This window comes from Nelusetta ayraudi, unplaced genomic scaffold, assembly GCF_046127955.1.
Source record: "Nelusetta ayraudi isolate G7.1 ecotype Tasmania unplaced genomic scaffold, CSIRO-AGI_Nayr_v1 ptg000005l, whole genome shotgun sequence".
Taxonomy (NCBI): Eukaryota; Metazoa; Chordata; class Actinopteri; order Tetraodontiformes; family Monacanthidae; genus Nelusetta; species Nelusetta ayraudi.
This window is the reverse complement of record NW_027466055.1, coordinates 3,822,518-3,848,488: the sequence shown is the minus strand read 5'-3', so window position 1 is coordinate 3,848,488 and position 25,971 is coordinate 3,822,518. Positions and strand designations below refer to the sequence as shown.

At 44.3% G+C, this 25,971-nt stretch overlaps 1 protein-coding gene across 4 annotated transcripts; it reads left to right on the top strand.

The window, feature by feature from the left end:
• The first annotated feature begins 1,114 nt into the window (after nt 1–1,114).
• LOC142904175 (frizzled-3-like) lies at nt 1,115–25,835 on the top strand. Of its 4 annotated transcripts, XR_012929357.1 has the most exons (12): nt 1,115–1,273; nt 2,326–3,151; nt 17,334–17,530; nt 17,780–18,082; nt 18,184–18,346; nt 18,565–18,864; nt 18,986–19,237; nt 21,759–21,907; nt 22,459–22,573; nt 23,019–23,182; nt 23,494–24,293; nt 24,949–25,835. XR_012929357.1 is itself a non-coding variant. In XM_076050142.1 (11 exons), exons 2-11 carry the CDS (start codon nt 2,870–2,872, stop codon nt 23,726–23,728), a joined length of 2,157 nt encoding a protein of 718 aa, XP_075906257.1. In that variant the 5' UTR covers nt 1,115–1,273; nt 2,326–2,869; the 3' UTR covers nt 23,729–25,835. The 4 variants fall into 4 exon arrangements, 3 of the variants coding, with proteins under 3 accessions (XP_075906257.1, XP_075906237.1, XP_075906247.1); XM_076050142.1 differs by having other exon boundaries at nt 22,462–22,573; nt 23,494–25,835; XM_076050122.1 differs by having other exon boundaries at nt 23,494–25,835.
• The last annotated feature ends 136 nt before the right edge of the window (nt 25,836–25,971 follow it).

Here is a 25,971-nt window from a genome sequence, read left to right as displayed (position 1 = left end):
GAGGTTAAATATCAAGAGGTTAAACCAGAATGTAGGCCATCCATCTCCCTCAGCAGCCACAGACCCCCCACACACCACTGAGTGACATAGAGGATCAGATCAGCCATGACACTGTTAATCTAATGCCATGCTCAATTGTGTGGAAGGGAATCATAGCACGCGATACTAATCCTCGGGCTGGAAGGGATAAATATTGACATAGTGTTGACTGATACAATCACAACAAGTCTGTTTAGCTGTTTCCGGCAGAGCTGGATTGACAAGCCTTTTGTGGTAATACAATAAGTGAAAGTTTGGTGTTAGCCAATAGCCATAAGTATGAGATCCTCCAGAGATTGAAACACAACGCGGTCAATGTATTTATTCATTCAGAAAGATGAGACATGTATTTTTACTTGAGCATTCATAAAAAACCAAAACCTCAGGTATTTGATGTAAAGCTGTATAAAATAATTTAAACTCAATTGGTGTATCAGCAATTAATAATACCTTCATTTTCCTAGAACCAAAATTACCTGTAATTTAAAATTTACGTCCTTTAACTTCCTTGCATTTGCTTTTAAATTGTAATTTGATATAACAAAATTAAAGCGGTCAGTTGGTTTTTCTTTGTTTGTTTTGATGTAATTATTGAAGTAATTCTATTACCAGCAGTTTATATCCCAATTTAATCTCGTTGCACCTGTAATGTAAAAAAAGTTAAGTTAAATGGGTAAATCCTCATTTTCTACATTTCAGAATTGTCTTGTACTATGTATTGTACAGTGGCCATATAATATCCAAGAAAGGTTTTGATAATGGGAGTTTATACAAGATCCTGGTTGAAATTATTTTTGCCTGCCCATCATAAATCACCTGAAGATAATAATTATCCTACAATGTCCGCTATTCTTACCAAACCATTACGATTGTATCGCGTGTCTGTTATTATTTGAATTTATTGTCTATGGTTTGCCCTTATTAAGCACAGCACACACAGGACTAGTGTAATATATATATATATATATATATATATATATATATATATATATATATATATATATATATATATATATAACAAACATAACATTGCTCATTTCATTTGTCCACGTTACATCGGGCGGACTGGGCGCAATTTCGTCCTGTCTGTGCGCGCTCACATCGAATTCCGCGGGCACGACGCGAATGCTGCACGCTGCAGGCTCCCAGCTGCAAACAGTGGAACAACGACGTGACACTGCGGCGGTGAGCGGAGCCCGTGGGGTGGGAGTCGGAGCCGTCCGCAATTCTCCAGGTAGAGAGCATCGTTGAACGAAGTGTGGGGTGGAATTTAACTCCTTCTCGCTAAACGGAAGTGTTTCGCGAGAACGACGTTGGACTCAGCGTTGTCTGGAAATCATTTGCGGGGGAAACGCGTACGCAAACAGCGGCGCGGCTGTTGAGCGGAAGACGCAGCCGTGACTAAAACACGCACAGCGCCCAAGATTGAGATCTCTCGGTCGGCGTGATGTTGACGTGCAGCTGCTTGGTTTCCTTTTTCTTACCTTTAGCTGCACTAGACTGCACCTCACCGAGCCGTGGCATGTGACGAAGGAGTCCGCTTTCTTGGAACCAGCTGGGTTTCGGAAACACAAAGCGCCGTGACCCGGGCGGGCAGAGGTGTCCTGCACAATTTTGACCCATCAATATTTCATGTTATCGCTAGCTAGCTATCCGTGTTTCCACACACGTGCCGTAACGGTTAAAGTGGAGCACTTTTGACGTAGCCGTAGAAAGAAAAAAAAAAGAAGAAAAAAAACAATAACAACGAATAGGGTTGAGGTTTGTCTTCTTTTTTTTTTTTTTTACCATTTTATCAAAGCGGGCCGGGTGCTCGGGCATATTGCCGAAGTTGTCCCGGTCAACCATCGCCGAGTCTTTCGCAGGAGGTCGCGAGCGTCTCCCGGTCAACCTCACACTAACATGAGAGCGGGGGAGCGTCGGGTCCTCCGCAGGTGTACTGCTGCTCTCATTAGACTGAACCTGCTCCAGGCTTGACTTTCTTCCTGTCTTCAGTCTACTGCGTGTTTATACAACCCCTTCCTCAAGACCATCGCTCACTCAGGCATGAGGAAAAACTAGACTCCAACCGCTCAACTTTTGCTTACATTATTATTTTTATTATTATTATTTTTTTATTTTTTTTGAGTTGTAGTTGTATTGTTAGCATCACTGTTTTTAAATTCCTCTTTGCTTGCTTACAAGGGTGTGGCCTGTCGCGTGCAATGCCTGATATTTCCCTGATAAATATATACCCATTTTTAAAAGCCCCAACCTTTAATGCTAACAACTCTGTGCTTCAACCAGCAGGACCTGATTTGACGAGTCGGCCAGATTATGTTTCTTCAAGAAGATTCAAATAAATAGTTTGAAGGACTTATGTATTGCCGGTCTGGTGGGTTGCTGAAAACAGGATGAGAAGAAGCCGAGGAGGAGGAGGAACTCGAAGGGTATCCTGAAGAGACCACTGGCTGTAGAGTGATGGACTAAGGGGATGGTCTTTCTCGCCGGGGGCGGAACGCTAGGAGCCCAGTCTTTAATCCACAACACCCAGGATGTGGGGACGACCCATGTGATTAAAGAAGAAATGAGCGACGTGTTCAGTCGACACATTCAAAAGCACATCCTGAAATGCTTTGAAAGCAGCACAATCACAATGGCCGTTGAATTCAAAGACTGGCACAAAGAGCAGCTCTTGTCGTAACCCGCAGATGTAATCAGGACCACCTCAAGTTTGATTCTGAACATATCCACACGTCAGGGGAAACGCAGCCAGATGTGGGATCTTCGGGACTGTCTGGTTGTTTTCTGACTGATGTGCGAGCCAGCTCCCTGAGCCACTGCAGAAAAAATGTACGAGGTGAAGATGAAAGCGCCGGGAGGAGCAGGGAGTACAAGACGACGGCGACAAGGGCTCCGAGGACGATTCTCTTTGCGCCTCCTACCAATCTTCCTGCTGTTCTTCATGGTGACCCCAGCTTTGTCCATTCACCTGGAGTCCTTGGGGAGCCACAGCGAGTTCAGCTGCGAACCCATCAGACTGAGAATGTGCCAGGATCTGCCTTACAACACCACCTTCATGCCCAACCTGCTGAACCACTACGACCAGCAGACTGCTGCACTGGCTATGGAGGTAGGCTGGTTGTCACATTGTATTTATTTATTTATTTTTTATATATATGTGCTTGTGAGTAAACAATACGTCTCATATTTGCCAAACAGATTCGACAGAAAAAGATTGATCTATTTTAAATAATGACGAATAAAGTGGTGCGCTTAAAAGAACCAGTGTGTCAAGTGTAGTAGCGTCTAATGGTAAGAAAGCACGTCGTTAACAACAATAGTGTTGATCCCTTTTTTGTGACGTGACATTGGATTTTTACAATATAGAAGTGAAATCACAAATCCCTGAGCAAATTCTGGGTGACTATAAAAGCACAATATGGCCGCCTCACAGAGGATGGACCATATTGCAATTGCAAGTTGCGTAAATGGCTATATATATATGTGTGTGTGTGTGTGTGTGTGTGTGTGTTAATTTATTTGTGTGTGCGCGCACACGCCTGTCTTTATGTATTAATACATGTATGTATATGTTTTAATGATTATTACTATTATTGCTTTTCATTACTGGAGCCACACTGGGGTTAAATAGCTTCCACTCAGGAATGGAATATCATCGAGTTAACAGGCAGGGAGGCGGCTGGGAGATCCGTGATGTCAAGCTACGCTGCTCGTGTTACATCTCCATCCACTCGCTGCATTTCTGTTGGACGTGAGGAGCAGATGACTTACAGACGGTGTCATCGGAGAGGCAGCTGCAGGACACATTTTTAAACTGACAGTTGGTAGCCAGTCATATACATAATGATTAATTGTGTTTTTTGTTTTAGCTATAGAGCATTTGAACAATGAACCTGAAAAAAAATTCTGTTTACACACAGCCTGTGTAATACGAGACATTCGCTATGCATCTCTCTCACGTTACCTCTCTTTCTACTCCTTTGTTACTCCCTCGAGAGGAAGAGGGAGACAAAGCAAAGTGTTGCTCAGTAACGGCAGCATAATTACTCGAAATGCAAAAAGTGTTTGTTAGGTTCAATGCCTCTGTATGTGGCCGTGTGCAGGAGTCTCACATTTTCTGCTGTGAGTTAATTGCAGCTGCACAACTGAAATACCAGAGATGTCTTCCTACCAGCAGAGACTCACGCTAGCTAACTTAGACACTTTACACTATTCATCCTAAATAATTAGCACAAACAAACAGTGTCCCCCCAAAAAAATTCCATGTTTCAGAGGGGAAATCAGGCGGAGTATCTTTAATTTCAGCACATTAAACTGTGCCGTTGGGTCTGTCCCTGTGGAGGTCCGCAGACCCCAGCACAGCTGTATGTCCTGTTACCCTAGTTTTAGCCAGGTTTTTCAACCTTGCACAGACTGGTCAAAATACTAAAACATAGAGTCAGTTGAATTAAATCTGTATCCAGCTGTTCATTCATTGTTGGCATATTAAATTATGTGTTGGAAAGCAGATGAAACTGGGCAAGGCCAGCGTTGGCTGTGCATGCTGTCTGCTTAATCTCATGGGGATTTTTTTTTTTTTTTTTTTTTTCAAATGTCAGCCAAAAGATAAAAATGAAAAAAAAAATCAAACATTGGTGCAGATTTAGAAGCAAAAAAGGAGCCTCTAACATTCTGTAATAAAAAGAAATGCGTTCAGCATAGCGTCTAGACGGCTGCTGGCGGAGCCGGTTTCTCCCTTTGAAAAACAGGGATCAGATTGACAGCCGTGCGTTGAGAATTCGCTCTGCCTGTGAATGGATGAGACTGAGTCATAGGATTCTGTTGGCACATTAAAGAGCATGCAAATATTTAAATCAAGCCAATTCCCCAGTCTCATGTCAGAACACGGTGCACTAAAGATTGCAGAAAGCCTCTGTTGTTGAACTTGATTTGACCCGAGTGAAGAAGCCAAGTAACCGACACCCTCAGTCCCTGCGGTTGAGGAGGAGACGTCCCTGCGAAGACGGTTGTGTAGCAACACGAGCCAGGGTGGCTCTCCTGCAGCAGGAAATAATAACGTCTCTCAGGAGACGATGTCTGGATAATACCAACTAGCGCGCATATGATCACATGTTTGTGTATGTGATTAAGGGGAAGATCATTTTTCAAAATTCTCCTCTTTTTTTTTCTAGAAGGCGACATTTTCGCTTAATTTCACCTACAAAGCAGCCATACCGTCTGCTCTGTACAACGCATTTAGGGTGTATTATATTTTTCGCCTGCTCTGTTATTATGTGTCTTTGCCTCAAGGACAAGAATAATTTTGAGCACCATTATATTCTGTGGAGTCACGTCTGGCTAGAAATGCTTGCCCTGTGTGTTTCTTGTGCACAGCTGCAGCATTGTTGTTGAAAGAACACGCATGACGTTTTCCAGTCATACCGGCGCTGGGCCGGGGGCTTTAGCTTTTTAAAATCTAATAACTGCGGGGAAACATGGAAGAATCCGACCAAAGTCCAACCCACCCTCAATGCAAAAGTAAATGTTTTCATCAAATCTGGGTTTGTTTGGTTATGCCAAATGAGAATGGAGACGATTGATGTGTGCCTCGTACAAACATGAGTGAATGTTGGGTGTTGGTCGGAAGGTTTGTTTGGCACAGACTGGCTGCTACGCTTCCGTCACTTTGCCTCAGGGCAGCTATGGCTACACATGTAGCTCACCATCACCAGTGTGATTGTGGTGTGAATGAATAATGGGTTCAATGTAAAGTGATTTGAGTGCCTAGAAAAGTGCTAAACAAATCCAATCCATCATTATTATTATCATTATTATTATTATAATGATAATAATAATAATTATTAATATTATTATTAGAAATATGGTCTTATACACGTAGCTTCTGGAACTCTGTGTTTACAAAACATAAAACAGGCAACTGAGGCTGAGTCAGCGGGAAGCTGTTGAGATGCCTCAGTGAAACTGGAGCCATTGTCAGCAGCTGCTGGAGTGACTTTTTCAGTTGCCACACCTGCAACTGCACTTCTGTGGCAAAGCTTTCCCACAGAGCATTCCAGCCATGTCCAAGACCTAAACATTCTAGACCGTGTTATTTTTTCGACTCAAATGTGCCCTCAGTTCCGACAGACATTGAAAATATTACCTTTCCAGCCTTTGCCTTTTTTGATTTCAAACTAAACCAAAGAAAAAAAACAAATAATCCCCCCCCAGTGTGTGAGCACGATTAACACACAAGGCCGCATTCATTCAGCGTTTGAATGACAAGCTCAAGGTAGAGCACGATTGCTGCTGTGCCCGCCTGAGAGCCGTGCACCGCATTGTGCACTTTTTCGTGTGTGTGTGCGCGCGCACGCGCGCTTGTGAGAGAGTGAGTGGCAGAATAGGCTAACGGTGCCAGCTGTCATCTCTCACTAGAGCTAACTAGCCGCTAATCTTTCTCCCAGTCTCACAATGAAGACATTGATTTCCACAGACCAACCATCAGCCCATCTGCCACAACGGTCAATTAAACCTGAGAAGAAGTGGGTGAGAGGAGCTGAAACATTAGAGGGCCAAGTGGGAGAAAAAGGAAATGAGTGTAGATGGTGGGTGGGGGGGTGGGGGGGAGTGTGTGATGACTGAAATTATTAGTTTGCCACGTGTGTGTGTGTGTGTGTGTGTGAGAGAGAGAGAGAGAGAGAGAGAGAGAGATTGTGTGTGCGTGCGCACTCGGGCTCTCGGGTGTGCATGTCACTTAAGAATATGCCGTGTACTGTCCATCTGTCACATTATGTTCTGGTTCCCAGAGGATCGGCCAGAGGTTATGGCATTAAGGTTTATGCATGTTAGACATGGAGGGTTTAGGAGATGACATCAACTGGACACACACGTCAAAAATGATCCAGAGGCCACTTTAAAGTGTTTTTCTAGTGTTATTTGATAGCTTGAATCACTTATTGGGTGCTTTGAATGCATCGTCAGCTCAACTGTTATATTAAAAATGAGTCTGATGTCCCAGCTCTGTCTGTACGGGGGGGGCTGAACGTCAGTGAAAACTATTGTGTCTTAAAAATAAAACTCCAGGCCATTTTGAGACTAGCTGTCTTCACTATTGTCTTTTGTTGAATATATACATTAAAATAAAACATGTTTGCATCATATTGGACTTGCTTTGCCTGAGGCCTCCAGAAAACAGATGGCTCTTTTGCCATGGACTTTCCCTTTGAGATAATGAGTACATCATTCTCTCTCTAATTAAGATTTAGCTCCTTTTTGTCGTAAAATAGCACAAATGTAGTTTTCAAGTGGCAGAAGATGAATGGGTGCAAATTCAGTTTTCTGGGTTTTCGTGGAAGTCAATGGAGAACCAGTTCTCATTTGCAATCGGGACCTGGACCTGTAGTTGAGGATGCCTTTCTTTTAGTACTTGCACTTTGTTGTAGGAATGACAGCAGAACAGCCCTATGAAAAGACTTTTCATCCAATCAATTTTGTCCCAACGATTTCCAACCTTATATTTTCGCTATTTGGAGTCTGTAATAAGACAGATTAGAGAACCTTTGGTGTAATTCTCGGTTAGTGAAGGCCCTGTTCTAGGCCACAATAGACCACAGTGTTTGTAAAGCAAATAGACAGCAACCCTACCTCTGAATGAAGGGATCCGCAGCTGTCACGATGTGTACAGAGCAGCTACAAAACCAGGTCATTGGGTAAATATCAAATTTGCATCGCATTTCCAGGTGCAATCGTAAACCGGTGACTGAAAAGAGTGGCTTATGATCACAGCTAATCTGTAACCACATTAGCTCTTGCAAGAATTTTCGTTTTGTTTTTAGTAATATAGGGTCGGGTACGGCAACCTGCTGGATTCAAGAATGTTTGCATTGCTCAACTGGCTGTTTTTTTTTTTTAGAGTAAAGAAAAGATTTGGACTGCAAGTGAAAATGGAAAATCTCATTCTGTCACCATACTTTGGACATTTTTTTTGTTGTAGAGAGTAAATGATATTCATTTATACAGGTATACTGTATATATACTGTATATATTGAATGACTGGAGATGTGTGTGACACAGGAACAGAGGAAAATGTCCGAGTCTCAGCAGAGGGAAATGAGTGGCAGGTTGGGTAAAGTCTTTAGACCTGCTGTCTCCGGTATTTGTGCTTCTCTCGCTATGGGGTCCTGTCCCTCAAAATGAGGCTGCTCTGTTTCAGAAGGGCCACTGAGGGGCCACTGGGTCCCCACAACACAGAGAGGTTGTGTGTGCCAAAAGAGGAAAGTTCAAGCCTGGCTGTGCTTAAGTGTGCTCTACTGCCTTTGTTTCTTTCTCTGTGTGTGTGAATAGAAAAGGGAGAATTAGGTTTAATTATTGTGTGTGTGTGTGTGTGTGTGTGTGTGTGTGTGTGTGTGTGTGTGTGTGTGTGTGTGTGTGTGTGTGTGTGTGTGTGTGTGTGTGTGTGTGTGTGGCTGAGTACCTCATTCACGCTCCTCATTCATTTTAAAAGTTTATTTCAGTTCAACTCTTGATTATCCTTCCTGTTTCTACAGACTCTATTGAAGCATCAAGTCCAAATAAAGCAATCGTTTATCTATGCAGGAACAAAGGAACTCCCTGAAACCTTTTTTTAGGGGTCTGACACTTCAGACTTCCCATCTGTGTAGCTGCCAATGCGTGCTTATGCACCGTTACAATGCAAAGTACAAAGACTGGACTGACATTTTTCACTACTTAAGTAGAATTCTGTGGCTCAGTCCTCACCGGCCTATCATTTTTGTTTCACAAGCAGTCGCACAACATTTTCACAACACTTGGCTTGGACCAGTAGGAGATTCTGTCAGTTACGATAATCACAGAAGAAATTATCCGTTGCTGTGTTTCCATTACTCCTGGAATTGCTCAAAACCAAATAAAATATTGCAATAAAAAACTGGTCATGGAAACACCTAAACTTCAAAAAAAAACTCTCAAATCTTACTAAAAGATTTTTACGCTCTCATGAGGTGGTTTTTCTAGACGTATCCAGGTAGAGGTATATCACAAAAGTGTCATGGGAACACTTTCGCATTCCTGCGTCACTGAAGGTCTTTTATGTTTCGGTTTGTTTCTCTCAAACACACTGAGCATATCTTGCATGTTAGATATATATTCTCCACCAAAGACTGTACTGTTCAGCTTTTTAGATTTTGGTGTTCCATTTTTAAGGTAAAAAAAACAACTGTAAATGAATAAAAAAAACAACAAAAAAAACAATTCTCTTTAAATTAATTTCGGTGGACTTTTAAACTCATCATAACTCCATAGAAAACCGTGACTGATGGGATGCACTGATCCCGCTCACAGTTCCCTCTCCCTGCACTCTCCAGTTCCCTTTGTGTGTTGCGTCTTTGGTTGGCTGCGTGTTCTGTGTGTGTTTAGCCTTGTGGTGCTCAGCTTCAATGAAACACGTACATTAAATATAGGTTATCCATGTCTTATAGTCTTAATCTGAACCCATGACCCTGCCTGAGAACTCTATTTGTGCGATATTTAACTCTCACAGCTAAGCCCAAGTTCCCACTAACATACACACAACAACAGTACGCGAACGCGCGCACACACACACACACACACACATCATTGATCCCCTTCTCACGCAAAGCCACTCAACACGAGGCAGCTCTTACATTTCTGCATGCTGCCTTAACAGAACTGGTGCCAGTGATTGTGCGCTTGCCGAGTCAACGGCAGCATGCAAATGCAAAAGACAGCACAATTTTCAGCACTTTTAAACATTCTGCCAGAGATGCTCGAATTTTTGTTGTTATTTCCTCACATCTCATAACGGCTGTTTTTCTGAATATTTCTTTCAGTATCTCAGAGTCAAAATAGAATAATGTATTCATGGTGCGGTCTGTCTACTTGTTCTTCTAATTCTAATTCACGGCCCGACTTCAGTCGCACCATCTCCCGACAAAGTGTGTAGTGGCCATTTGTTCGTTTTCTTTGCTTTTGTCCTTAATATCCAAACTGAACTGACAAAATCTAATGAATCAAAATCAAATCAAACATCCACTAAGGCACAGAGGAAGTGAATTCACGCAGGCATACGACAGAATCCATTATCCAGGCGAAGAATTTAGGTTTTTCGTTGATTTATTCTTCTATTTGAAACAAACAAACAAAACAATGGTTGCTGCCGCCTCTCTTGCCCTGGTTTAAAAAAACAGGAAAAAAAAAACTTAACCCTTCCCAGTGCTGCCCCCTATGCTTAGTGGACCCATATGTCTGAAAAAAAAAAACAACCTTAAAATTAAAAGAATTAATAAGAATTCACATGAACTCAAATAATGCTAAATATTGTGATCAAATTAACGGTATATTAATAAAGCCAATCTAAACTACCGGTAAATAATTAAATATAACAAAAATGGTAAATAGCTCCAACAAAGTGTTTTGTATGTGTGCTGTGCTCTCACAAAAGTTGTACTGCAACCTGATAATTCTGGGTATTTCAAACGCTGCCGCTCGCAGCTTGTCTGTTGCCGAGCGTACAAGTAGAAGCTCAGCAGATGGCCGTGCACAGGCGGGTTGGACGGTGTTGGGATGTGTGTAGGCGCCATCTAATTCTGCTCCATTGTCACACTCCCCATCTACATCTCCATCATATCAACCGACCACCTCACCCACACCTCTCGCTTTTCTCTCGCTCACTTTCACACGTCCTCTCTCTCTGTCCCTCCTTTCACTGCCATGTTTGCTCATGGGATCGTGTCATTCTGTGAGGGGAGTTTGGCCACAAAGCACACATGTGGGCTCTGTCTGCGCACATGTCGGCGCACAAATGCGCTGCACCCCGTTATTCTGCGAAGGCGCATCTGTGTGCGAGCTAGCACATCACCTGTTGCCATGGTAGTTAAATAGGCGGAGAAGGAGAGGGAGGAATGGAGGGAAGCGGGCGGTCATGGGGGAGGAAAATTGGATGATGAGTGCATGTTCCGGAGGAAACCAAGTGGAGGAGAAGGCTGAGGGGGAGGGGGAGGAGGAGTGAGGCGCTCGCAATGAAATGAATACAAGAAAGAGGTCTACACTTTGACTTTTCGCTCTAAATGCTGTTTTAGTTATAGAAATGAAAAAAAAAAACAACCAAGAAAGGTCAGCGTCTTCATGATTATTTCATTAAAGCTGATGCATTAAAATGCTGCAGTAATAAAGGACAGATCTCCATTTTTGATGTTAAGTGGCGATAAAAATGTTTTTTCTTTGTTCAGTCACTTTTGCTTGGGTGTTGTCGGTTATTTTTTCTATTCAACTTCATGACCGAATTAATAAGTTTGTTTTGGTTTCGGAGGGACCTACACATGTAAATAACAATACACACGTGGTCATTTGATTAGCTGAAGTGCATCTAGAAATGATTGCTTTTTATCATCTCCTGTCAGATCTCAATCTGGCATTTTTGATTTTTGATGGATTCAATATTACACAAATGCAAAAAGAAAACACAAATAAACACGTCGGTCTAGTGGATAAATAGAAGAAAAGTGTGCCACCGCCCGCAAGGAAAATGAAAAGAGCAGAGAGGAGCCGGAGGTGGCGGTGTTCAGCAGTTTTGTCAAACCTGACATGACAGGATTAAAGAGTAGGGGAAGTTGATGAATGTAGATGCTGGAAGAAAAAACTGGGGTGTGCAGGAAGAGGAGGGGAGTCGGGGGTGGGGGGGGGCGAATGCATGTCTGTGTAATTGCCAGGAATAAACGGTTGGCGAGGAAAATAAGAGGTGGATAAAGGAGAAAGCAGATAGGAGGAGAGAGAGGAAGGAGGGGAGCTGAACGTAAAGGGGAACGCTATTAATGGCTTTGTCCGCTCCTCCTGACTGAACGATGGATGGACACGGATAAAGAACAAATAAATGAAAGAGGGGAGAGAGGGTGTGAGAGAAGGGTGCCCCTTTCTTAACTGTCTTTTCAGAGATTAGGGAGGAGAGCATCGCCGACCGCTCAGTCCATCTATTCATGGCCAGAGCCCGTCTCTCTCACGAGCGTGTGAGAGGAGAAAAGAGGCAGGCAACCAGCCAGAACGGAGTGTGTGTGCGTGCGTGTGTGTGTGTGTGTGTGTGTGTGTGTGCCTGCGTCCGTGCGTGTCGTTTGGTGAGAATTTGTCGTTGATCGCAGTCATTATTTTATGTTGCAAGACGAGACGGAGGAAGGAAAAACCGTGCATCCGTAGAGTAAAAGAAGATGAACTGCAAGCCAGAGTGCAGACAAACTGTATTATAGCGAATGGCAGCACAGCTAATGCGGTCTGACCATGAGTGTGTGCAAGGGTGGTGCTTCCAGATGGACACGATTAAGCAGCAAAAATCAAAATCAAATTGCAATTCCTCTTCTGGGGAGGAGTGCGGGAGATGGCGCTCTGCGGGTGTCCCAGTCCATTAAAGGATCAGCACTTTAGTCCTTTAATGACCAGATTTGAGAGATTAAGGTTTGTATTTGTTCCCTCACATCAATGATCCGGGAAAATGCCAAGCTAAAATTTGCAGATTTTAGTTTGTCAACTTAGAAAACCAGCGAGAAGAACTTTCATATAAAAATCCTGAAAGTGCTTGAAAGCAGTTGCTGAAAGTGAGGCTTTGAGTTGTCAGCCCTGCGTTCAGAGCAGAAGCGCTCAGTCATGCAGCTATGTGTTAGTGAAAGAGCTGCCGCATGAGATGACATTCTGACACCAGATGAGGTGGTGATATTTTCATGATATCGTAAAAAGTTTGTTTTGGAACAAACAATATCCTCTTCGGCGGCAGCCTTTTCCTGCCTGGACGGCATCCGTCCAGCAGTCTGTCAGTCTGCGCCCTTGAAGTGAACACACCACAAAGCTTGTGTGTATGTGTGTGTGTGTGTGTTTCCGTCTGAGCTCCTCGCATTCTAAACGGTTTCTGATCCATTTGACTCTCTAATCCACCGTCAAACTTTATTCTATTCCACCATTTAGAACCTCAGACCAGCCCTCTTCCTCTTTGCCTCCTCCTCCTCCCTCCTGCCTGACACTGTGTCTTTCCAATTATATAGCCAACTGGACTTTCTGCTTTAGGCTCCTCAGACCAACAAATTAGCATATATATATATATATGTATGTATATATATGCAATTCCAATCTCATTTTCATTATTCCTATATGATATTAGGAGAGATGGCAAATTATTTAAAATAAGAATCACAAGTTTGTTTGTTTTTTAGAGTTTCATAGATCAACTGTAAATGTATAGTACTGGTTGAATTTAATTGTATTCTCCTTGAAATTAGCAAGACGGTAGATGACCTCAAAAAGTGATCAACTAGTTGGAAGTTTCCTCGCTGATGACTGCAGGCTCTGCGGCTTGTTTCTCCCTGTTAGACCGATTCGCGGCCCCCTTGTTTTTATCCTCTTCCGAGCTCGGGTTTAAGCAGGAAGCTAAAACAAAGTGTTTGGGAGGGTTAGAGATGCAGTTTTCTGGAGCTCTAAAGAGTGTTTTGGGTGATTTAGGGATCACCCACTGGATGAAAAGTTAAAGATGTGGAAATGGGTTTAAAATGCTGCTAGTATTCGTATGACACTTTTGCTTTCTTCTGCTCCTGTTCTCTACCTTTAATCAAAATTATCTGTGAAATGTGAAATCACTGCCATTACGTGGTTTTTTATTTAGTAGTTTTTGTCTGTAGAATTTGCACATTTTCTTTACACTCTTTTACTCAGATTTTTTGACCTTTTATTTGCCTCTCTTCCTCCCTCCGGGGTTTCTAGAGAGAGGGAGTAAAGAGAAAGAAACTTAATCCCTCCATTGAAAAGGGGTTGAAGCCGTCAGGGGCCTTTTTTTTCCCATTTTCCTCCATGTCAGAAAGCCCAGCCCCGCTCCTGATTCCAAATGTTTACCAGTGACTATCCAAATCGCACACTCTCATGCATCTTTAAGGGTTTTACTTGTGTCCCCGTATTCTAATTTATAGCTGCTTTTCAGACTATCTGCAAACCATTTTAGCAACAGTTCTGCTTTCATTCGGTTGGGATGTCAATAGGTTCTGGTTTTCCTGTTGGATTTTGTTGGGGGGGGCAAAACTGGGTAGATTTTTTTGAATCATCAGATGGAAATCAACACATTTGCAATTTTAATAATATTTATATAATGAATTTAAGACAGCAGAGAATGGATTAACTCCTGAAAGAGAGAAGAGGTACCCCAGATATGTTTAACCCCTCAAATGAAAACCTTCATGTTGTTATTTTGTGTTGTTGGGTTCATGCCAATAACACACAAGACTCATTCAGGGCAAATATCATTTTTTCATATTGCATTTCAAATGGATTTGCTCAGTGCCATGTGGTTCGGCTTGCAGCATGTGGTATCACATGTGTTCCATTTGCATGTGCTTAGATGCTAAATCAGTGGAACGAGCCTTTCAAAGGTCTGTTGGTGTAAAACCGTCAACCCTGCAGTGTCAACAGATTTTGTCTTACGTGAACATACGAAAGTATATATCTTCACCGCTGTTGTTCCCTCACAATGTGCTACCAAATGCCAGAGGAGTCACTCGGGTAGCCTCCGTGGAAATTTGATGGAGGCAACCCCCCCCCCCCCCGAACCCCAAACCCCGCCTTTGCTTCATGGCACAGTTAAGCCACTTAATATCAATATTCTCTTTGTGGTGGAAGATTGGGGGCAATTGCCTTGACTGTCAGAATAATTGTGCACAGATATGTGCACACGTGTGTTAACTTGTGCATGCACAAAAAGCCTTGAGGAACACTGAGGAACCTGCTCACCGTGACATACTTCCACAGAATACAAGAACAATGAGAGACTGAGACACGCGCATACTCACAAATGCGGAGTCCCGCGTGCGAGGAGGCGAGGAGGAGGGAAAAAAAGGACAAAATGGAAGTCACGCACAGTGGATGTCGCGCTGGTACGAGGGGACATGAAGAAAAGCCCCATTCTGCCAAAGAGAAAGACACACTCATGCAGAAAGCATCCGCCAGTCGGTTAAGTGTGTCCTCTGGCTCATGGCGGACAGATGGAAGGGAGGCCTTTTCATTCCAGGGCTGCAAAAGCAAAGACATTATATCCCTCTTCAGTGTTCAAAAATATTACAGGCTTCATGAAGACGTCGTAGAGATGACGGTCCGGTTCGCTTCTGTTGCTCTCTGCTTAGCTGTTAGTGAATCCACATCACAATTATAATCTGACATGGAACCTTTTCTGCACGTGCTGAACCAGCAGGGAGGCCAGAGTCACAAATTTACCAGCGTCCTTGTTGGAGGAGTGAGAAACGCAAAGTTTGGAGCAACAACTCCAGTCTGTTCTGGTTGAAACCCTAACAATCATCCTTTATTGCCTCTCTCACATTTTATTGAAGAAATTCAAAAACCTTTCAGTTGGTATTGATTTTTTTCAACAAACCTTTTGGGAATATTTGAATATTCCTGTTTCATTTCACAGTTGTACCCATGAAGACGAAATCACAATTTCATATTTGTTATGCGGAGCTGTGAATCAAATATCGACTCTTCCCCCAAATCAAATGAAGAAAGAAAGTAGTTAGAAAGTAAATGAAATGGCAGCAGCAGGAGGGGCCGAGAGGGCGGACAGTTTGAACAAAGATGTTGACGAGGTACTGGGTTGGAAGGCACAGAATGAAGACCGTAAGCTCATACATGACAAACTCACCCACTGGGATTCAGTGTATGAATCTGCATGGTCGAAGGGTTTTTGGAGCAGCAGCAGCAGCAGCAAGCTGGCAGAGGATTGAAAGAATTAGCACCTGATGCCTGCAGACTGTAGAAGAAGTTCTCCACTGACGGGGCCCTGTCTTCCACAGGGGTGGAGAATAGTGTGAACATATAGAAATATATGTCTATAGGTAGATACTGTAGCAACATAGTATTTCAGTTGTGGTTCAACCTTTTTTTTTTTTTTGTTAAGGTTCAATCAATTTGTGGGTGGTATTATGTATTGAGTTTTGTCATATTGTGAGATCTTTACATAGGAGACCGCAAGTTTGCTCCACGTGATCCCCGCGCTCGTGTTTAAAAATGCAGGAGTTGGTTCTGCAGGGTTAAACTTGTCTTTCCTCTGTATTTGATAGTTTGGACCGGCATACTTGTGAATTCAGAAATAATTTGGTTCAGATGCAGGGCTCGCTGAACGCTATCTGTGGTGCAATACATCACCGTCATCTCAAAGGAAAACTGACAGTCCATGAAACAAACTCACCTTTGTCCCGACATGCAGTGTCGAGCTTCATTGTTTCCAGGGAAAACGTAGAATGAGGAGTTGTTTTTTCGGAAGAGCGTGATTGTCGTCAGTTTAGTCCGACCTCCCCCTGTGTCAATGCTTGTGCAAAACCTGGACGATTGCATTTGTGGGGAATTGCATAGCTTATCAGTGCTCGAATAATTGAACGGAGCTGAAGGGTGTGCGTGTACGTGCATGTGTGCATGCGTGCGTGCGGACATGTGTTTCCATGCAATACTCCAAACTATGTCAAACAGCTCATGCACCGCTGCACCCATTTACTGGTGAAACATCTCTCCAATGTGCCCATCTAGAACGCAGCAATTGAGAACGATCAAAACACACTCAGAAGTCCCACTTACACACAGACGCGCTTAAGACACACACACACACACACATACACACACAGACACGCACGCACAGTTCAGTGATGCGTGGGCGTGCCCCATGCATGGGCACACAAATGGACTCTGGATGGAGTCCCTGATCACATACTGCAGCCTTTGTTGCCAGCAGTTAATGAACAGGCACGGTTTTGTATACAGATTTGATTCACACACACACACACACATATAGATGCAAACAGAAGATTATATATAGTGCATATATGTGTAATGTGATTTCAGCCAAACAACGTGTGTCATGGTGCATTCACTGTCACTGTTCTGCTCTGATTTCTCTTTTATGTTATTGTGTAGCTGCTTTGCTTCGATGCAGACGACAACTTTGTGTGTGTGTGTGTGTGTGTGTGTGTGTGTGTGCGTGTTTCTCTGTGTAACTGCAGTTTTTCCATTGTCGTTATTTTTCATCCCATGCACCAGTGCTGCATTCTCGCATTATTAAATTAAAACATGTTTATTGCTTGTTTAGCTCTCTGTTTACTGGCTCTTACAAACATTTTCAAGTAATGTAAAGGTTATTAAGCTCTGAAACCCAAACAATTTTGTCTATCAGGTACAGATTTTGAGTCATGTAACTTGAAAGCTCAGAGTAATGTGTATAATTAATGTGTATTTAAAAAAAAAACAACAACAACAACCCAAAATGAACAGTCACCTCCTCTCCTCCACAGCCTTTCCATCCCATGGTGAACCTGGTGTGCAGCCCTGATCTGAGGATGTTCCTGTGCGCCCTCTATGCCCCGGTGTGCGTCGTGTACGGCCAGGTGTCCATGCCGTGCCGATCCCTCTGCCAGCGAGCCAGGGATGAGTGTCACAAACTCATGGAAATATTCGACGTGCCCTGGCCAGAAGACATGGAGTGTAGCAGGTGTGTGTGTGTGCACTTTGTTTTTTAAATTCCCCAAGTAGTTTCAGAAAAAATAAAAATACACCAGAGATTACACACGTGGTGATATTAAAAATGTGCCGTTGATCTCAGTATCCTGTCACTCTTCTTGACTTCTTCTTCTCCTTCTTCTTCTTAAAATTCTCTCTTCACTGACTTTTCTGAGTGTCTCTTTCTTTACTTCAGTTCATTTGGCCTTCATGACTCAGTAAACGGTGATTGTGCTCCCAGGTTCCCAGACTGTGATGAGCCCTATCCCCGTCCAGAGGACCTGCTGAGGGGCTCCGACCCCACCAACCAGTCATCCATGACCGTCCAGAGAGACTACGGCTTCTGGTGTCCCAGAGAGCTCAAGGTGGACCCAGACCTGGGCTACAAATTCATGGGCCAGAAGGACTGTTCCGCCCCGTGCCCCTCAATGTTCTTCAGCCAGCAGGAGCTGACCTTCATCCGCTACTTCGTAGGCGTCGTCTCCATCGTCTGCCTGTCCGCAACGCTCTTCACCTTTTTGACGTTTCTCATCGACGTAACCAGGTGTGACCAACGGTCAATTTTTCAACTATTCTAACTTTGAGGAACAGCGCTTTGTTCCCATGCTTACTTTATTTTGGTATTTTGTCCTGTTTCCTCTTAAGGTTCCGCTACCCTGAGCGGCCAATAATCTTCTACGCTGTGTGTTACGTTATGGTGTCGCTGGTTTTCTTCCTGGGCTTTCTGCTGGAGCACAGGGTGGCGTGCAACACCGCCAGCCCCGCCCACTACCGAGCGTCGACCATAACTCAGGGCTCCCACAACAAGGTCAGGCCCTGTCTTCCCCAGAATGCAGTAAAGTCACAAACCGTAGCCATGATTCTTTTTTTTTCATCAACTAAAAATGTTTTATGCTTTTATTGTAAAAAAAAAATAAAAAATTTGCAGCCTTTTTATTTCAGGTTTTTGGGGGTATTTTTTTTCGCAATTCTAGGGGTCATGAAAACGCAGCTAATGTGTGACCCTGCTGCCTCCTCCCTCCTCAGGTGTGCACCCTGTTCTTCATGGTGCTGTATTTCTTCACCATGGCTGGAAGCATGTGGTGGGTCATACTGACAATCACGTGGTTCCTGGCCGCCGTGCCTAAATGGGGCAGCGAGGCGATCGAGAAGAAAGCCCTCCTCTTCCACGCCATCGCCTGGGGCTTCCCGGGGACCCTCACCATCGCCCTGCTGGCCCTGAATAAGATCGAAGGAGACGGGATCAGTGGAGTGTGTTTCATCGGGATGTACGACATAGACGCCCTGAGGTGGTTTGTCCTGGCGCCGCTCGGCCTCAACGTGACGGTGAGTAACACTCGGAAGACGAACGAGTCGACGAGCGGATGGACAGACGGGCGAGCGAGCGAGCGTTCAACATGACTCAACAGGGGAACCGTTGGCTCACCACGACTCGTTCTGCCTCCAGGTGGGCGTCTCCCTGCTGCTCGTCGGCATCGTGGCTCTGAACCAGGTGCGCATGGAGATCCCGCTGGAGAAGGAGAACCAGACCAAACTGGTCAAGTTCATGATCCGCATGGGCGTGTTCTCGGCACTCTACCTGGTGCCCCTGCTGACCGTGATCGGCTGCTACGTGTACGAACACACCTACAGGAGCGCCTGGGAGACGACGTGGATGGAGGAGAACTGCAGGCGCTACCACATCCCCTGTCCATACAAGGTAGACGATGGAGACCACGCTGTGTTTGATGCCATGCAGTCAAGAAAAAACTAACTTTTTTTTAGCATATATTTGTTATGGCTTTCTTCAATTTACTTGAATGTAACTGGCCTTTTCTAAAGCTAAGTAAAAAGCCATCCCCCTCAACCATTGTCCTGTGGCACAGGGTGTATCTGATTTCCATGAGCAGGCTATACAACATTTGGCTTCCAATAAACAATTATTCAATAGAGATGGAACCTCTATAGAAGTGTTGAAGTCCTCTGGATACAGATGCAGTAACAAAGTGGGACTGAGGTACATTCTCACCAACAATTTCACTTGTAAGGTCCAGAAAAAACAAACTTGATCAGTGCCAATGTAGGAAAGGATTTAGTGCCATGCACGAGTCAAATCATAAAACTCTTTGATACGCGTCTCTGTAGCGGTGCAAAGTGACTGCCCTCCTCACTGGCCCACTCTGTGTTTAAATGGAAATTATGTCACACAAAACTCAAGACGTGTAATTTCTACTTTCTATTTCATTTCACAGCAGTAGATCCTGTTACATGTCACACATTGGGCCTTGAAACTACTATGTGAACTCCGTGTATAGCCAGCATACACAGAGGTCTCTCTTCAAAACTCTTAGAAAAAGACTTAAGAAAAATGTTGACTTTATTAAGATCTGCATCATTGAAATGATAACAGCCAGGTCTCATTTCGTTCAATTTTTCCAGATCACCGTCAAATGAAATTCAATGAAAAAAAAACAAGAAATGTGAAACAACCAATATAAGAAGTTGGTGTGTGCGTGTGTGTGTGTGTGTGTGTGTGTGTGAGAGAGAGAGAGAGAGAGAGAGATAGAAAGACAGCTGGCACTTGAACGTGTGTGTGGGAGAGTGACTTGGTATTTGTGTGAGGGAGGGAGCAGAGCTCAGCACGCATCATTAGCTCAGCTAATGCTGCTCTCCGGACCAACTCCACACAAAGCTTCCATCTCTGGGCTTGGCTTGTTTTGTCTCCGAGCCTCGGCTGGTTCTCACACTGATTTCCTTCCATCAGAGACTCTCCCCTGCACTCCTCCTCCTCCTCCTCTGACTCCCAGGGCTCGCTCAGTCATACCTGGCTGCCTGCGCTCTGTAACATCTTTGTAGCAGCCTGCAGACTTGCAGAAGCGTCTGCTTCATAGACACGTAGCCACTCTTGTTGGCGCTCGACGCACACACACACACAAACACCACAACAGGTTCCTCTCTCTTGTTGCTCTGTGATTCCACCTGTCCTTAAACGCATCGCAGGTCCAGTGGCTTTGTGATGATACTGTGTCAGCTAAATAATAAATGAAAGACGGAGTGAGTGGGAGGAGTCCAGGCAGGTGCAGCTGCTTATATTACTTGTAGGCGCGTGCATGTGTGTGCATACATGGAAACGCTCACAGCTGCGTGTGTGTGAGCCGCTGAAGAGGGATTCCCTTAATGACTTGCTGGAGCTCTGGCATTTCAATATTGCTATGTGTCACCCGATCCTCACCCTCCTACACACGCCTGCATGCAAATGATTTTCCACTTGCATGTTTTCGGATAATTGAAGATTCCATGTGTATTGTTCAAACGCAATTCTTTCTTTTTCTTTTCTTTTGTTTTCTTTTGTTTTCTTTTTTTTTGTCCATGACATTCAATCCTAATAAGGTAGAGGCAGCGTAAAGCCCATCATTACCTTCCTATTCTTCTGGCCCCTTAGTTTAGCAGAATCAAGTAACAGTTGGGAGTTGCGGCAGGGTTGATTGTTGTTTTTTGCTTTCTTCTTTTATTTCTAAAGAAACAAAGAAGAGTGAAATACTTTAACCAGTGTTTTGTTGTTTCTTTCAAACTTTCTGGGCCAAAGCTTTTCACCTTTTTAATACTTATATTAGTTGCATTAACCACTAAGTCTGCCACTATTGACAATCTTTCAAGGTCTCGTTTCTCTTTTTTCAGCCACACTCTGCAATCCGGTTTCTCAAGTTATGATTGACGTGAAAAATAATTTGCTAAACCTGAACTTTCAAGAAATTTCAATACGTGCCCGTACATGTTCATACTGTTGAAATTTAGCCGTAGTTTAATGTTGCAGACATTCCAGTGTATATGCAGTCCTGCTGTACGTGATAAGATGATAATACTTTTAAAATCATCACTTTCACTCAAAATGTAAATCTTATTAATAGATATCAGACTGTTCCCTTTTTATCTACAGCTGCTGTGTTTAGTTTCTGTTTCTGTCTTTTTAAAACAGTGGTGAGATTTGGATGACATGGGTCTGAACTCTGTAGAAGTGCTGCAAACTGCTGCCCTCTGCTGGTGGCATTTGATAATGTGTTGCTGCAGCTCAGCAGTTCTAGTCAAATGACTTCTCTCTCTTGCATATGTCATTTCCTGTTTCCAGCAGTGTTCCTGTTACTGGAAGTATTTGTCCAATTCTTCCAGACAGGGATTCTAGTCTGCTTCCTCCTGTGCCGTACCTCACGTGTATTCACTTTTATCCTTTCCTTTCATTTAAGGTGGAGCAAACCAACCATCCAGCTGCAGTTTTGTTCCTGATTAAATATCTGATGATGCTGGTGGTGGGAATCCCCTCTGTTTTCTGGGTGGGCAGCAAGAAGACCTGTTTTGAGTGGGCCAGCTTCATGCACGGACGCAGACGCAAAGAGTAAGAAGGGAGACTGCATGTTTCATTTATATTGAATTATTATTATCATTATTATTATTGTTGTTGTTATTAACATATAGTTTTTTTAAAATGTATTTATTTTGCAATTAGCGCTGTTATTTCTCATCCACATTGATAAATGCATCTTTAGCCGCTTATATGAAAGCATACGTGCCTGTTGAATGTGTGCACATCTATACAAACAAATATGTATGCTGGAACAATAGCGACTATTGATCACAATTGTGAATGCCTCGTTCAGAGAATTTTTTTAATAGCTCACTCTAAAGAAAACCGCAGCTACCTGCAGTGTGTGTTTCTATGGTAACACACAGGCATCCCCGTCTCCTGTCCTCCACCAACAGTCAAGCACACGTTTTACCATGCCTGCATTCACTTCTCTTCGTGCCTGCTGGATTCATGACTTACCATGTTTTGTATTTCACTGCATTCACTCAGTTTTATCTTCCAACTAAATGCTGCCTTTTTCTTTTCCTTTTTCCCTCCAAATCTCTTCTCCCCTGCTCATCCTCTCCTGCTTCCTCCCACAGCAGTGGGGTGAACGAGTCGCGGCAGGTGTTGCAGGAGCAGCCGGACTTTGCTCAGTCTCTCCTGCGGGAGCCGAACACTCCGGTTATTCGGAAGTCCAGAGGAACGTCCACTCAGGTGAGCCCGTAAACACAGCTGTCGCCCGGCCACTGCCTCAGACTGTGCATAGGGGGACGGAACAGCGGTGTGATTGAACCGCTGGGTTTAAGTCCTGTGGTTATGATGACGAGCGAAGGTGGCGTAATAATTTACTGAATTAAAAAGAAATAGAGAAATAACATATTTATAAAGTAAGAAAGGAAAAACAAATATTTATGTCTATATGGACAGTTGGATTACTTACAAATTATTTACATAACATTGAAATATAAGTAATTAGTAACAAATGTTTTATTGCACCTTTATGAAATGTAAGTAGTTGAGAAAATGTAGTTGAGCCTGCTAACCAGCTCACCTGACGTCACTCACCATCTTTTCACTTCCTGCCCTCCAACTGAGCCAAGCAGGAACTGCACCCGCCACGCAGGGGTTTTAAAATGTGGTGGTCTCGTCCCCCCTGCAGGGCACCTCCACCCACGCCTCCTCCACCCACCTGGCCGTCATGGAGGACCTGGACGAGCCGGTGCGCCCGCTCCACGGCCCAGCCGCCTCCAGCAGGAGCAAAGCCAGCAGCGTCCACAGCAAGACCAGCTACCACGGCAGCCTGCGCCGCGCTCGAGACAACCGGTAGGGGGCGCCCCGTCTGTGTGTCCGTACTGGAGGAAGTGAATGTAGCTGCTGTTCCATTAGCCCTGGAATTACGCAAAACCTAAATACAATTTTTTTTTTTTAGAATTAGAATTACGGCTAGAATATGCGCTTCACACCATTCAATGGAAACACCTGCAAATCGCAATTGTAAATCTTGCAAGCCTTGTGAACTTGCAAATCTTGGCAAAAGAAAACAAAATTTATATTGCTTTTATTTTGCGAAAAACTGCAATGGAAAGGCAGCGAGTGATCTCACCAGTTCTCCCGACCTTCCCCTCCCTCCTCAGGAGCGACGCCGTGGTCTACAGAGGACCTGAGGACCGCAGCTTCCATGGCAGCATGCCCCGCCTCAACCGCCCGCCCTCCACCCACAGCAGCCACCAGCACAACGGCCGCCACTCCAGGCACAACAGCCAGCCCGACGTGTCCGAGGCTCCACCCACCCTCATCACCCACGGAACCACGACGGCTGATTCCGGTCTGGCCGCCGCTGCTGCTGCCAACCAAGACGCCAGCGCCTGATGGCGGCCGCCGTCCAACAGCAAGTTCCTGGAAAAAGTCTCTCCAAAGGAAGACACACAGTGACGTGCACCTGTGTGTGTGTGTGTGTGTGTGTGCGTGTCTTTGTCGTTTGACACCGTGAAGGTGGGGAGCAGTGTCAGTCGCTGCTCTGGTAGCTCCGCTGATCACGTTCGGGTTTCGAGTGTCACACCGAGCTCGTTCCCTCGTTTACTTGAACTGATGATGACCTCCACATGATCACTCTACTGTTCAGGAGGCCTCCTGCTGGAGTCTGGAGGAACTGCACCCATCAACTGGATGAGAAACTCAAGAGAGGAGATTGTCAAACTCTGACAGGGCTGCGTGCGAGGGACTCATTGCTGGATGCCGGCTGTGGAAGCAACATTTTCTCAGACTTGATCCTTGGACACTGTCGTCCATACATGAACACTGCCGAGGATTCATTTCTAATGCTCTCGCCACTCGGCAAAGTTGCATCTAAGTCATCTTAGTGTTTGCAACATGTTGGTGTGGCTTCAGGCGCTGACAGTGTGGGCCTAAATGTGAAACGGTGGACCTCTCTGTGGTGAGATATTTTCCTACTGTGAAAACTGCCTGTCTGCTGCTGAAAGCTGTGCGTGCGTGTGTGTGTGTGTGTGTGTGTGTATGTATGTGCGTGTGTCTCTGTGTGTAGGACCCGAGAGAGACGGTGACAGTTGAACACAGTTGAAACTTTAGTGCTTTCTCACGGTAAACAGAAAACCTTCTTAAGGGAGCTGAGCGATTCAGAAGTCGTGCAACAAGGTGAATGTAAAATCATCCTTTCTGTCCGTAAGGGAAGTTCAGTTACATTGTAAGTAAGATGATACAAGTATGGATAATGCATTTGAACATTATTCCAACGTGGACCTTCAGGTCTCTGAAAACATTTTGCACAGATATTTTTTACATCAGCCTATTAGACAGGAAGGGCAGCTTTGGACAGATGCTATTTTAGATGTTCAATCTGTTACCAGCTCCGGTATCCAAACACCATCAGGACTGATGGTGCATTGCAGCGAAATGAAAAGACTCAAATTGGTTCAGTTTCCCCTTCAGCGCAGCGTCCAGGTTCTTCAGGAACTGGTTCAAAGTCAACGCGCCTCAACTCATTTTAGCTCAGCAGTTCTCTGAGAGAAGGTTCCAGTGTTGTAATTGGTGTGTACATAACAGCTACTGCTCATGTTTGTTTTGACCTTCAGATTGAGGACTTCTTCAAAGATGTGCAGAGGTTGCACAGCTGAGCTGTGCGAGGCCCTGCTCCTCTGGAGGGAACCTGCGTCGTGTCCTATTTTTCCTTCCCTCTTCCCCGGAACACCATGCTAACCTACCTCAGCCTTTGCCGTACCTGCGCACAAACACACGAGTGCTTTCTGCCAGTGAAATATCGACGAGTTCTTCAAAATGCAAGAACAGTCTGAACTTTCGGTCAGTCTAATCCACGCAGTGGGTTTTGCCATTAAAAATAAAGACGAGTAGGATACCTGTAGCTCGCCTTCCATCTCTCCCACGGCTGTTTTGTGTTTTGTGTTTTGTCCCCTCTCTCTCCTCCCCCACCCTCAGTCTGCCTCTTCAGTTCGACTTCCTGCCCTTTCACTGCTGCCTCCATCTGGCCTCTCTGCTATCAGTTCCTCTGCCTGTAAATCTGATGTACATAACATTTCCAGTCCTGCGCGATGATTCATCTTCCTCCTGCCTCTCATTCTGTAAATGTGCCCACGCTGATCTTTATTGGACCTACAGCAGCCGTCCGTCCGTCCGTCTGTCCTCTGTGCAATTCATGGCCGCTGGTAAACATCAACCGCTGTGCTTTTCCCTCTGAGATCTTTCTCTCTTTTTTGCCGAATGCAATCAGTGAGCCCCCCCCCCCCCCCCCCCCCTTGACAACAGTTTTTTTTTATCTCATTGTTTCCCGACATTTCAGAGGAAGTTTTAACAATGGCTTGAAAGTGACACAGTGACAGTGGCTGTTTGAAAGCGCAGTGATATTTTAAATCTGACTTGAGCTGTATTTGCCTTTTTTTTAATTTATTTGCTATTATTTGACTGTAACGACTTTTCACGCAGTCTAATAAACATTTTATAGACTTTGCTGTGTCGGTTCTTGCTGAGTCATTTTGAACACTTGAGTGGTTTTGGAATCATTGCACACAACAACTCGGTAACACCTAACACAGAGGGTCTTGAATCCGTCACTCAGTCAGGACCAGACTCCTGATTGTTCT